The 14,214-nt window shown below is 39.1% G+C and overlaps 1 protein-coding gene across 7 annotated transcripts in view; it reads right to left on the reverse strand.

Moving 5' to 3' along the window:
* Nucleotides 1-14,214, reverse strand: part of rap1gap2a (RAP1 GTPase activating protein 2a) — a 170,005-nt gene that overhangs the window by 15,621 nt on the left and 140,170 nt on the right. For 4 of the 7 annotated variants that reach the window (XM_014022525.1, XM_014022529.1, XM_014022527.1 and 1 more), the window contains 7 exons: nucleotides 8,179-8,214; nucleotides 5,348-5,380; nucleotides 4,630-4,662; nucleotides 3,445-3,666; nucleotides 3,262-3,365; nucleotides 1,551-1,629; nucleotides 264-317 (listed from right to left, as the gene is read on the reverse strand). In XM_014022525.1, the coding sequence (XP_013877979.1) occupies nucleotides 264-317; nucleotides 1,551-1,629; nucleotides 3,262-3,365; nucleotides 3,445-3,666; nucleotides 4,630-4,662; nucleotides 5,348-5,380; nucleotides 8,179-8,214 (561 nt within the window). Of the gene's footprint in view, nucleotides 1-263; nucleotides 318-1,550; nucleotides 1,630-3,261; nucleotides 3,366-3,444; nucleotides 3,667-4,629; nucleotides 4,663-5,347; nucleotides 5,381-8,178; nucleotides 8,215-8,342; nucleotides 8,502-14,214 lie in introns of those variants that run through there. The other 3 variants (XM_014022530.1, XM_014022526.1, XM_014022528.1) reach the window with 3 other exon arrangements.

The following is a 14,214-nucleotide window of genomic DNA, read 5'->3' on the forward strand; positions in this document are numbered from 1 at the left end:
AAATTTAACAGTGTGTTCCTTGGCCCAGTATCCACATGTGATAAAAATGTCATGACAATCCGTCCACAAGTTTTTGAGTAATGTTTTCCACGGACCAAATGACAGACAGACAGACATACTCGACCGAAAACATTACCTCGCTCTTGGCGGAGGTAATAAAAAGTCTGTTTGTTTCCATATAGGGAAGAAAGTAATTAGTCAAWGTAAAGGCAGGCGAGGTTGTGATAAAGAGATCACAAAGTAGGAATTGAAGATAAACCCACCCGAGGGTACAGGACTGGGTTGAACTTCAGCCCCGTGGCGTCATCACACAGAAGCTAAAAGAAACAAAAAGAGTCACAAAGTTTAACGGACATCAACCACATTATGCACACAAATTCACAAGATTGCTGCAAAATACACACAGTCTCCTTTTACGCTGATGATGGTACAGTTTTCAGTTACAGCAGCTTTAATGCATTTCTCTGAAAGTCCGAGATTAAAACTTTAGAGCTCTGGTAAAGTTTTTATTGAAACATTTAGAAGCATATTGAATGTATTTTTATTGTATTTTTATTTATTTATTATTTATTTTAACAAATGATTAACTTCTGGAGTAAAACCATTTCAGTAGCCCCAGCTATCAACTTTACCCAACACACAAATGTCTGTAACTTAGTGAGGCTTGGAGATACTGAAATAATTTTGCACACGTGTCAACCCTTTCGAACTTTTACTTGTATGATGAGCCTCATAAATCCATAATTTTTGCAAAAAACTTTGATTTTTCCCATATTCTCTTCAAGACAAGACTCAGCTGTGCACCCACGTCTAATAGACTTTATTTTATGGATCAAAATGTTTAAATTTTGAAGAGAAGACGTTTTGAGAGGAGTTAAAAGGAAGTCATTTACTTAAATGAGAAAAAAACGCTTTAAACAGAGGTGGTCTCAGGTTTCATTTTTCTGAAACTAACAATATGACATTAAGCCTGATACCTATCCATRTTCACACCAAGTCACACCTCCATGCATGTGACCCAAACATGTCTGTAGTGAGCCGGGGGAACGAAGACCCTAATGACTCTCCATTGTGAGGGTCGTGCAGTTTAATCTGCAAATGAATCCAGGCTATGACTGAGCCAAGTTATGAACTCCACTCTCTGGTTTTTGAGTTGAGATAGCCTCTTTAAAAAGGGAGCCAAACATCTTGAACTACAAAATAAAAGCCCTGTTTTGCTTTTAAATTTCTGTTTGTACTCTTTTGGATTTGAAATGTCCTGGCAGGGTATTTAAATTACTTTTACTTAAAAATATTATCAAATCAAGATTTCAGTGCCCCATTTCAGTAAAAAACTCATGCAAGTCTTTGTACATGTGTACATGCACCAATGTAAAATATAGTTTTTTTATATAATTTTTTAAACTCAAAATATCTTATTAACTTTGTTAGAATGTAAAATTAACAGAACTCAAATCAGTTCCAGTACTGACAGCTATAAACAATTTTTTGGTTTTGTAAAATGTACATGAAAAACACAATAACTCCAAGGAAAATAGTTTTCATTTTACCTTTGCAATCTGAGGCACACTGGGCAACTGACTGAGGCCAGTTAAAGAGATTCTGTCATGAACTGTTTTGGCTCTTGATCTGCAAACAAAAGAAAATACAAAAAGAATATTTTTTGTTTTGTTTTGTTTTATTTTAAAGTTGACTCCAACATGTTATTACCATACAATACTCATGTTGTAGATTAAAACTGACAGAAACACACACCCCAATTTATGTGAAGCTGCAAAATCTTCTGAAAAGTCTTGTCTCGACAACATTTCACAGACAATAAATAAATAAATAAATAAATAAATAAATAAATAAATCATTGAGGATGGTTGATTTAAGAGTGACTGGTAATGTTATTATCACTGTCAGCTGGGACATAAGCAACACCCAAACAGAACATTATGATACTCCTAATGAAAATGGCACCAAAATGGGATTATCCCAAGAAAAGATGAGTCACAAATTTAATCTGAGCAGAATATGAGAAAGGATTGAAACAGAAAAACAAGTGTGGAGGAAAGAAAAGGAAGAGTCAAAACATCTTTAGGGACAAAGGGACTGCAGAGGTTGGCTTTTACCTTTTAGAGCACTAACAGGAGTCTACAGTCATTGTCTGAACTTTGGATAATTGGTCTATCACTTCAGTTCACACACAAAAATCTTAAAAAGTTACAAAYTTATTCTTAACGTTTGCACCGACAGTCCTACAGGCCCCACCAAATGAGATTTAGATGGGTCAATCTCCTGGTTGTACAAACGATACTTCACAGATTAGGTTTGACAGGCAGACAGATGGTTGGTTAGCTGGCTGAACGTATCCATTCATGAGCAAACAACAAATGKTTGAAGTTCCTGTTTTGGGTGTGATGGTCATTTACAATGTGTGCAGCACACACTTTAATTTTATTTTTATCCAAAGAATTAAAAAAACGGGGTTTTACACATGAACGCAGAGCTAAACGTGTCTACATATATTTTATAACATTTTGTGCATTTTGTGAATGAAGTCTCCACCACACTTCTTTAACTCTTGTTTTAACGATATTTAAATTAATACAATTGGTGCACAAATTCATTGTTTATTAAGGAGGAATACCTACATTTAAAATGGTCACTAGTTATCATTATGTATTTTGATTTAGAATATTTATAATCTGTTTTTAAGACAGTTTAAAGTGAGCATATGAAAATTTACATTTCAAACTTTCTATTTTACTTTATTATATGAACTATATAAATTATTTAGGTATATCCAAATAGTTTAAACAGATATTTCTACAATTAACATTTTGTTTGTTTGAATTTCTATATCTAAATGCTGTCAAGTGTAGAGTCATAAGAACGGTTCCTCTCAAAGCACATAGAGCATATTGATAATCCCGAAATAGAAGCCATAACAGCAAACATTATTTTCAGTGACATTTTTTGTGTTGTTTTTTTAAAACAACTTATAGATCTTGTTGATGTTTAAAGGTTTACCCATAATGCCATTTGTTGAGTAAAAATGGCAATAAATTTGAGTTATGAATCAAAATACTTGAAGAATCTTAATTAAAGCTCAAATTTTTACTTTAAATCATACCTGGCAGAATCAGACAAGAACATGCTCACAAGAAAAATAATAATTGCATTTGAGGTCATTTAATGAATCAAGTAAAGAAAATTACTCTCTTATTGTAGATTTCATATTTCTATTTACTTGTCAGAGATGGAAGATTGTACCTGAGCATGATGCGCAGGAACTCCTGGCCTTCAGCCTCCTCGTGTTTCAGAGACATGATGAGGTTGCCGATGCTGCTGCCCGTGCAGTAGTAGTTCAGGTGCTCCTGGAAGGAGGAAAGTAGGACAATAACAGACTTGTCCTGCTTCAACACAATGAAAATAACAACACAAACACACACTAACCTTTCCTAGGAAGTGTTTGCGGTAGGCTCGAGCTGTGCTGTTACACTCCAGGCGGTAGCTGTGTGCCCCACCGGGACTCATGCCCTCATCACCTTCCTCCTCTTCACAGAAACTGGACTCTGAGGAGGAAGGGGTTCCTGCTGGTGCCTCTGCATCTTCGATCCAGTAACCTCCAAACTGGGGCAGTATTACCTGGGGATACGGACCACCTTTCTCCAGGACCTTGCACATGAGGTTTAAAGAGGGAAAAAAAACAATAGCATAAATTTGAAATTTAATTGGATATAAGAAGCTGTWACAGACACATTTCAGCTACAGTGAATATCCATCATCGTAACGTGTCACACCAGAAAGACAACCATGTCTTTGCTCTGTTGTTGACCTTGCGTTAATGGATTTAAGGTGCAGATATTTGAAAAATGGTCCATGTTCAACGTTTGATGATAGCAACTACAGTCGGCATTCCTGGCAAGCCCCGTTTTTTAAAGCAAATTAGTTTTTACCAACCATTTTGGTGCACAGGTTCCTTCTTTTAGTCAACTTTTCCCTGGGTTTCGGTGCTCTGCGGTTGTTCGTTCCAAATCTTTCYATTGATTTATTCTGTATTTCCTGGGTGTTACGTTTATTGGTAGACTTGTTAGAAAATATTTCCTGGATTATAAATAATGCGATACAGAAGGCTTTGTTAAAACTAGAGATTGACCAAYACAGGTTTTTAAAGGCCGATACGATTATTTTGACATCAGTCTAACCGAAACGTCGATACATGCAGCCAATTTTTTTTTGGCAGATTCTTGAAGTTGAAACTCCTTTTTTCTTCCTCCAAACACACGAACGTGTCGGCCGATACGATACAAGGAAAAAACAAAAATATCGGCCAGAAAGCCGACCTCTAGTTAAAACTGGAATCTACAGTATTTTGTTGCATTAGTGTCTCTACAACAGAAGCACAAAGCTGAACCAGCAGTTCTCAAGGTCTTTTGGGGTCACATTGAGATTGTGCCTGCCACGACCCTGCTAAAAGACAAACTCTACCAAAAATTTTGGTTACTGTCACAACCAGGTGGTAAAAGGATAAACTGGATATTACAATCTCATTAAAATCTGTCTGTATTGTTTGAAATACATCTGGCTTAAGCTGCATTGTGAAAAAAGGTGTAAATGTGTGCTTGAGAAATGACTCACATCTTCTATCCGTGGGTAGGGGATATAATCATCCTGTAAAGCAGAAAACACACAGTTAAGAAAAAAAATAGATTGTGAACACTTTTATGTTTTTTTTCTCTCAACGTCAACAATTGTGCAAGCACAGCCRAAAACACAGACACCAAAACAGTACCACAGATGATCATGCCAAACGGACTTTTAGACAATGACGCAACAGCCTGAAATGCACAACCCTGCGTAAACTTCACTGAGGATGATGTCAGAGGCCACTTTGATTTGGTAGTTTCTGAGGTTAAGAGATGTKTTGAGCTGTCGGCAGTCTGCGGCTCCATTGTATGACCTCTAAACACTGATGTAGTCTGCTYGCACCCCCACTGGGGTGTACCAAGCTACGAACAGACGGTCATTTATATTCTGCTGCAGCAGGAGTCAAGACACTGGCAGGCCACCGAGGATCAGCTGACAGCTGGAGTTCTTTCAGCTCATAATCAATCAGATCAGAGGGTGGGTGGAAGGTATTGATTTTATGTTTCAGAAAACTCAGAAGAAGAAAAAAGTCGGGAAAACGTTCACACGGGATTCAGCGACTCAAAGACACAGATGAAAGAACATAAAGCAAAGCAGGATGCATGGTGAAGTGGTGACAAAGAGCAGAAAGCAGGTTAATGGAGGACATGTAACACAAACGAACGAGATCCACAGAGAAGAACATGACCAAGTGTGCAGTTGGTCACACCTTCCATTTTTTGGTGTCTTCAGCTTTAGGGACCTCATTAGTGTCCGTTCGCAGCATGAGGATGGAAAAACACAAAAGGTCATAAAGAAWGCTCGGTGCATTTAAAAGGTGCCTTAAAACACCGTGTTCTTGTTTGGAGACCTCACTTACTGCTGCCAGATGACAGCTGAGTGACTCATCTACACATCTCACAGAATCCAGCCTCATTACATTAAGATAAAGCTTCTTTTGTAGTTTGTATAAATGTCTGTTGGGATTAACACATTGTCAGAATCATTGCATATACCTGTACTGACATGACATTACAAATAACTTGTATCTTGTAAGTTTTGAACAATCCCCTGTGGGACAGCTTGTTATGACTGAGCAGAAAAGTACGAAGATTTGTGCTGAGTTCAACAAAATCACTTATAATGTCACAAACTGTATCRAGAATGAGGCAACATTTACCACTCACTGCTGTACACAGGTGTCTGGTGTAGCTCTGCAAGGGGATCATTATCCTAATCTTCACATTTCTAAATAACAGATTATTCTTACCCAAAATCTAACAGTAGTTTACTTTTAAATCAACTCTTAACCATTAAAACAATTATTTGTATTCATATAAATCACAATTTTGGACTCATGTTTACATTTGGTCTATATAAGTTATTTGAATTATTTAGGTCCCTATTTGGCATAAAACAGGTAGACATTTCTTTATTGGAACACTTCTAACATTAACATATTCTGTGGGGTTTTAACCAGACCTTCATGTTCATAACTAAATATTTAACCCTTAATGTTACGACTCTTTCACAAAACCTGTCGTGCCAGCTTGGACAAAACAAGCAAACAAAAAATAAAACACTCATACGTTTAAATGGGGTCAAACTGATCGACCAATCAATTCCTAGGTCTTTCATCTGGACCTTCATCATGAAGATATTTAAATRTTTAATGTTTCAGGGCCTGAAATTTGGCGCGGGATAGCGGGTATTGCGCACATTATGATCGATTCCMGCAAATCTRGTTTTTATAATGGGGGRAATTCCTGCATAYAATAAATTCCAGTGATGTGTAATAATGTGGACGTTTGCATCGGACTATTTTTAGATGAGAGCCTGTACCGTATAAACCTGATCACCTCGGTCAGTTCAGAAGGCACACACACAGAGAGGCTCAAACTCTCCCTCCTCTGTACTTCCGAGTGAGGTAGCAAAAGACCTGCGACAGACTCGTGAAGATCTTTGAGACTTTATCTGGAGATCCCAAAAATAACTTAAACCATGTGTTTTAACAACACTCCCAAAAAAAAAAAATGCCAACAGAAGCTGCTCCAGCCGCAACTCTTGCTAAAAACAACTCATTTCCTCCTCCACAGCACTCTGCTGTCTCCTCCCACATGCACACGTTTGTTCTTCTATCCTTATGGGGACTTTGCATTGACTTCATTTACCAGCATTTTGTACAGCCTGTCTAAACCTAAACCTAAACTAAACTTTATTTACCTCGTGATGTGGACTGGGCTTATGTCTCCATAAGAACAGTGGGTCCTCACCAGCCTGTCTGTATCTGTGAAATTGTCACATCATCCCCATCAGGTAGCAAAAACATGCACACACACACATACACCTCCACCCTCATTTGCCCAGCTATACATCTGGGGTCATTCCATTGACTTCCATTACATTTCTACAGCCTAACCCTGACCACAAACCCTAAGGCTAACCTCACAGGTACCTACCTGACCCTAAAACTAACCTAAACTCAATTCACACCTTGGTCCTAAAACCCAACCCCCAACCCACCAATGGCATTTAAACCAAATGGGGACTCAACTTAGGTCCCCAAATGCACCAGTTGTCCCCAAATGTAGGTGTTTTTTCTTAAAATTGCCCCCAAACGTCACCAAAAACAAACCCACTCTCCTTCAGCCAGGAACAATAACCCTTCAGATACATTAAACTGTAGGTAAACATCATTTTCACAGAGATTAGAAGAAAGTTTTTCCATGCTTGTTTTGTAAATTACATAACTGATATTTTGAATCTACAAAAGATTAGAACAAAGACATATCAGTATTTTGAATAAATGTTACAAATGGGTGTTTTTTTTAATTTTTTTTAGGCATGCAAGCCCTTTATGCTTTATACAAAAGGTAAGATAAATACAAATTTTATTGGCCCAGAGTCTGGCTGACAGTATGCAGCAGTGCAGACACAATCAGATTAAGAGTCAGATCATTTTTAAATTTAAAACCGTAAAAATATGTTCTTGGGTGTATTTTGATCTGTAACATAATAAAGGGTCAAGAGTTATCCCCATGTCCCCAAGTCCCACGTCTGTGCTGTGCCGATTTCTTCCCCTCAAAAAGTTTATCTCTGTTTTTTTTATTTCTCCATCTCTCCTCTGTTTCATTCTTCTCCTTTTGTTTTCTTTTCATACCCCATCTGTCCTCTATCTATTCAAAGTCCAGACCCTCAGGGGCCCTCTGAGGGCTCAGAGTGGTCGCAAAGGAGGAGAGAGACTTTGTTCTGAAGAAATGGCAAAATCAATGTATTCCTCACAGAGAGGGCAAAAATAGTCCATGTAGATCTTTCCAAAGCATCTTTTCCGTTCAAATCATCCAAAGTGAGAAGCAYGTTAACCTCAGTGTGATAATGCTGAATGAAACTAAGTCATAATATTACATTTGATCTTCCTGTGACTCCAGAAGAAACCATTCTTTTAAATAGATAACATATGCAATGACTGAATAACAAACAAAACAAAGAAAAAAGTAAAAAGGGCAAGAAACAAGGAATATAAACAACAAAGATAAATTCTAATAAACAAACATTTCCTACCTGCATCTTTTCCAGCATATCGAAGAATTCTGCAGACTGAAACAGATGTAAAATCTGATCAAAAAAACTTTATACAACAGATTGAAACATTGCCAAACTTTGAACAGTGGAGAAACACGAGGTACTGACAACAAATTTAGTCTGAACAACAGCTGAGTCATTACCTTTTTATTCCCCCCCCCCCTCACTGCACCGAATAACACATTCAGCTGGTGTCTCAGTGCAGAATGTGAAACCCAGACGTCTAAATTTAAAAGGACTCACACTGATAACAGCTGAGCTGCAGCTGGTCATGCACAGTCCTTCCAACTTTGCAGCGTCAAGAGGGCAGGGTTCTCACACACACCCATGTACACATTCTGATAAGGAGCCACTTCCTCCTGACGCTGACGACACCCTCCCAGCTCCACCACCTCACCCAAACACATGCCCACACAAGCATGTCTGAGTGCTCCTGCCCGGCTTTCTCCCCGGGGCTTCCACCTTGCCATAAAAAAAACAAGTCGTGAAGGTGATAATGGCTTCCTTACGCTTAAATTCTACACCTCTAACGGCAAGAAAAGTCTGTGTCTGCAGGCTGACCTGCAAGGACGTGCATGCATATGCACGTTTGCTCACATTTGTTGCAAACTCGACGCCAAATTCAGCTTCCTGGTCAAAGCAGGAAGTAATGCAGGAAGACTTTCAGAAAGGCGTTGCTCAAAGACTTTCAACTGCTCTGCAAGTGACTTCCAATAAAACAAGGTCTGGAAATAAGGTTTATTTGGCAACAGCAGCACAGAGAAGGCAACAGAACAACACGAAGACAGGTTGTATTTCAGCCATATATTAGAGCTGGACAGTAACAAAAAAGGTCATTACCACCACCTCCTGCACAAACACACACACCTCCTTATCAAAGAGTTAATATTAACTTCCAAAAATGTGCTTTAAGCTGATACAGAGCTGTGACTGGGCCTGCAGAGTCATAAACACACAGATACCTGCTTTTACAGTCGTAGAGGCTTCAGTGGCCGTTTGTGTTGGTCTTTCTACACACTGGGAAAAAAAACTGGGCTGCTTCCTTCAAAGGACCCAGCCTACTCAGTCTACGTGGGACAGGCCCACTATGCTTTTTGGGATAGGGTGAACTGGGAAGGATCCCCTGGACCCGTCCCTCAAATTGGGGGGAAAATGAGGGCGCATTTGTGGGCATCAAGCGGAGGAGTCTTCAAATTTGTACAGCCCCTAAATTTAAACGTATTCTGTTTTTGGGCAAACGTGTGTCACGTTTGTGGTTTTATTAAGTGTGCTGCTGAAAACTGCTTCGTGTTTCAGCTGTGCTCTGAAAACAGACCCTGTGCTCAGTTCTCAGCTGCTGGGTTTTACTTCTAATTTGACAGGAGCATGGACAACAGAGTCCATATTCATGTGTCAATCAAAACGATGCCTAAAAAACAACTCCTGTTGTTTCCCTGGGGTTCTACACTTTTATTATCTTTGTGTCTTATCATGCCAATTTGTCCTCTGGACTTTCTTTTCAGCCAGTCTTCTCCACTTCAGGCTTTTCTTTCTCTGTTTCGCTCCAGCCAAGCAACATCTGCATCTCTCATCTCCCATGYCAACCTGAAGAGGAGTTTTCACAGGCCGCCAGTGGATTAAACAGGCAGCCAGCCTGCCTGAGTGACTGACACTCATTGGCTGACAAAATTCACACAAATTCATGTTAGGTCTATAACAACTTTTAGAGAAACGATATAAAGTCACTGCGTAGGACACCAATCTGCAAAACTCAGGTTAGACTTAAAAATTAAAAAGAAAAATGAAGATTTTTTTACTTTTTTTTCTCTTAAGACCCAACAGCCTGAATATACTGTGTGTGTGTGTGTGTATCCCAAACACTAACATCACATTTCTAACTTACGTTTCTTTGCAAACATGTATTAAGTCAAAGCTGGGAAAGAGCGTGTGTAACAGTGATTATTTTTAAGTAGCATAAAATTAGAATGAATACCATGCCCTGCTTTTATTTTATTGCTGGGAGTACAAACATGTTTTCAGGTCTGACAATGGGAGAAGAAAAACACAAATTTTGCATCCTCACTTTAGAATATGGGGGAGCTGCTGCTCCTCTGAGCCTATCGTGTGGTCGTTTTGTTCTTAATGGGACATAAAGAAGTGGAACTGTTAGGAGGTATCCTGGATGTTAAATAGAAATATTTGGTCTTGTGTCTCACTCATGCCGATGCAGCACCTCTGTACTACAAAAAATAGCCATTGAAATATAGTCAAAAATACTAGATTATTGTCTGAATCTTCTTAATTTAATTGAAACAGAAGTACTATCAGTGCAGCTGGACAAGTGCACTTGGTAACACTTTTGAAATAAAGAAAATTTCCAGGCTAACAAGATTGATAATTTTATACATTCTGCTTTTGTTTATCAGACTCAAAACAAAATCAAAAATAGTTTTRTGCTGGATAGAAGATCGCAAGATTTAGTAAGGACTGTTTTTACAATGTARTCTTTGAGCCTTAAACATTTACCTAATACTTTAAACTCAATAAAACAATACTGACAGTGAAATACAGTAATAATTCATTTAGCTGTTTATCATGCATTTACACAGTATCACAATGTTACAATAATAAATGATAGTGTTTATTAAACAAAATTAAATTTTAAAGGGTAATTTTTTCTGATTTTAAATGACTGATATAATTACCTACAAACATTAGATGCCAGTCTGTCACAAACTATCACAGTCGTTCAGCTTAACTTTACCTTTGTGACAACATCTGTGTGATCTTCTTTAGACTTTCTCTTCTTTACGTTTTCTTTCCCTCACATCCGATCTCTTTTGTGTCTTAATGCTTAAAGCCTGAACAGGAAAGTCAGGGCRGTAACTAACTGAATGCTTTAGAGCAGAACAGGTTGGCCCGGGTGTTTCAGACAGAAATGCTCAGTGAGTGAGTGAAGTGTCACCACGGTTGGTTTTTGCTGTGTCACCTGTGGTGACATAAAGGAAGATCTATTATTAGTTGAAAACACCATGGGGAAGTGTAAGTGAAACAATTAAATAAATGCRTAATGAAAGTGATATAACAGAAAACTGTTCATTTGTAATTACTGAGACATCATGTTATTGGTGTTCACGGTGAAAGTTAGATTATTTCTTCATTTGAATTTATCAAAGTAACAACAGGTTAGGAGTTTGTCTTCAGCTAAAACCAAAATCCAAATCCTCTGATCCTCCTCCTTTGCTTCTGCCTCTACTTTTTGTGCACATTTGCACAGACGAGGAGGGATGAAGTGTTCCAACTTTTTATTTATTTATTTTTTTGTAGGCTAGTAAAGGGGTAAGGCTTTGTGGGCCACCAAATAGATATTGGATTGGATTGATGGATTGGTTCAGGTCCTATCTGTCTGACAGGTGTTTCTCAGTAAGCCTTGGAAATTATGTTTCCTCCTCAGCTCCCCTCACGTGTGGAGATCCCCAAGGATCTATCCTTGGTCCTMTTTTATTTTCCACATGCTCCCCTTAGGTTCCATTTTTAGAAAATTTAACATCCTTTTTCACTCCTACGCTGATGACACCCAGATCTACCTTCAGTTGAGACCTAATCATTCTTCACTAAAACCATTGTTTGATTGCATCACTGAGGTCAAAGCTTGAAACTATTATCTTTGGACCCAGTAATCGCAGTGCTTCTCCTAAGGATCCGGGTGCCTTGGAACCATCTGTTAAATCACACATCAAAAACTTGGGTGTGATCTTTGACTCAAACTTCAACTTTGAGAAACAGATTAATTCAGTAGTAAATAGATCATTTTTTTAAACTGAGACTTTTATCTAAAATCAAATTGTTTTTATCTTTCAGAGTCCTTGAATGTGTGATCCATGCTTTTATTTCATCTCAGCTGGATTATTGTAACTCTCTGTAYGCTGGAGTTAGCCAAGCTGGCCTCTCACGCCTGCAGCTGGTTCAGAACGCTGCARCACACCTTTTAACACGGACCAAGAAGCGTGAACATATCTCCCCAGTGCTGGCATTGGCTCCCTGTGTGTTTTAGAATTGATTTTAAACTTTTACTGATGACCTATAAGGCTCTGAATGGACTGGCTCCTGAATACCTGTCTGACCTCCTGCAGCCCTATGTGCCCTCCAGATCTCTTAGATCCAGTGATCATTCACTCTTGGCTGTCCCGCGGTCCAGACTGGTCCACAGAGGTGACCGAGCCTTTTCAGTTGTGGCTCCTAAACTGTGGGACCAGCTGCCCCTTCACATCAGACAGGCCTCAACTCTTGGAGTTTTTAAATCTCTTCTTAAAACACACCTGTTTTCAAAAGCTTTTAATGTAGTTTGAGAGTTGTTTACCTATTTATTTGGTCTGTTTTTATGGTTTTACCATTTGTGTTCTTTTAGCATTGCTTTGTTTTTAGTTTTCAGTATGTGAAGCACTTTGGCCAACAGCAATTGTTTTTAAATGTGCTATATAAATAAAGTTGACTCGACTTGACTTGACATATTATGAGCTGTGCTGATCCAGGACCACATCCCACCTGGCAGATAGGCGTGGGCCAGATCTGGTGTCAAGCTGGCACTGCTGGCATGGCGAGTGGTTTGTCGACTGAATGTGGGACACGTCTGGCAACGATGACCCAGTTGTGGTTTAGTATGTGTGGTGATGGACCATGCATGGACCACTTCTGGGCCACCAAAGGGCCATCACTTTTTGGGCTATCTAGACCGAGTCAGAACTGGGCCAGAAAAATTTTGCTCCGAGTAGTCTTTTCCAAAAATGCCCATTGGTGAGACTGTCAGGAGGCTCTGGCTCAGATTACTATTTTCTCTGAGTCTCTTCTGCTCAATGGTGATCAGTAGGAGGTAGAATGTGTTGTTCCTCAGGACTGCAGGTCCAGAGTCTTTTAACTGACTGCTCGAGCTGCCACTAAACATGTGTGAGGCGGGAGTAGACTCGGTGTTTACAATGTCCGACTATTTTTTGTCCAGCTGCCTCACTTCTTGTTCCCTGCTATTAGCAAACTCTGCACCATGTTGATCTTTTAGATGCTATATTGAACTGCTCGTGTTGACCGTGCTGGATTTTATCCCTCCTCTGGACAACTTTGAGGAACATAATTTGCAACCTGCTTAACTTTTGTCAACACTGTTAGCTTTGAATCAATCACAACCTGAATACTCAACTTATAGTTGAATGTCACACGGCTGTAATGTAGTATTGCAACACTTTGAGTACAATAATGCACTCACAATATAGGAAAAATACACAATATTGACATTGGTGTAGCTTGCCTTCCTATGCAGTTCTGCTACATTCTAATCTCCCATCTCTGCTTCGCCTGGGATTTCTCCCGTTGATATGAATTTCTCTGGTAGAATTTGTACCGGGCCAAACAGCGACCAGAAGGAGGAGCTGTGAACGATGACGTTGATTTTCTGTGCTGTTTTAGTCTGCCTGTAGTTTAGCAATGGCAGCAGAGGAAGTGAATGAAGCCATTCAGTTAGTGTTGACAAGGCTTGCAAATTAAATAAATTTGTCTTTCAAAGCCTGCAGCTCTTATTTACAGCATCTCRTTCAGCTCGGTACTTCTCTCTTTACAGTAGGGGATGGTTGTTWACAGCGCATGGTTAGCTTTTTARCTTAGCTTCCTTTATGGTCAAGCTGGCGCACTATACGTCACAGCCAAAAGTTAGCTATTAGGTAAAATAATATCCATTCATTTTAAACTTCAAAAGAGTCCACACCTCCAGCAAACAATTGTTTCTCAATAGCCAAGAGTCCTGACCCTCTGTACGAAGCAAAGCAAAGCACAAGGGGCTGATTTTCACCAGGCGAGCATTGGTGCATCCATTATAGCAGGGCTATTCAACTAAATCCCTCCGGGGGCCACAGTTAATGCAGACCAACAGCTCAGGGGCCGAGCATCCAGCAATTAAAGTTGTTATATAAATAAACTAAGTATTACAAAGATACTGTATGTTACCTTTGAAATAGTTTAGTTTGCTGTATTTAATCATGAAAATGAACC

This window comes from Austrofundulus limnaeus, unplaced genomic scaffold (genome assembly GCF_001266775.1).
Source record: "Austrofundulus limnaeus strain Quisiro unplaced genomic scaffold, Austrofundulus_limnaeus-1.0 Scaffold334, whole genome shotgun sequence".
NCBI lineage: Eukaryota > Metazoa > Chordata > Actinopteri > Cyprinodontiformes > Rivulidae > Austrofundulus > Austrofundulus limnaeus.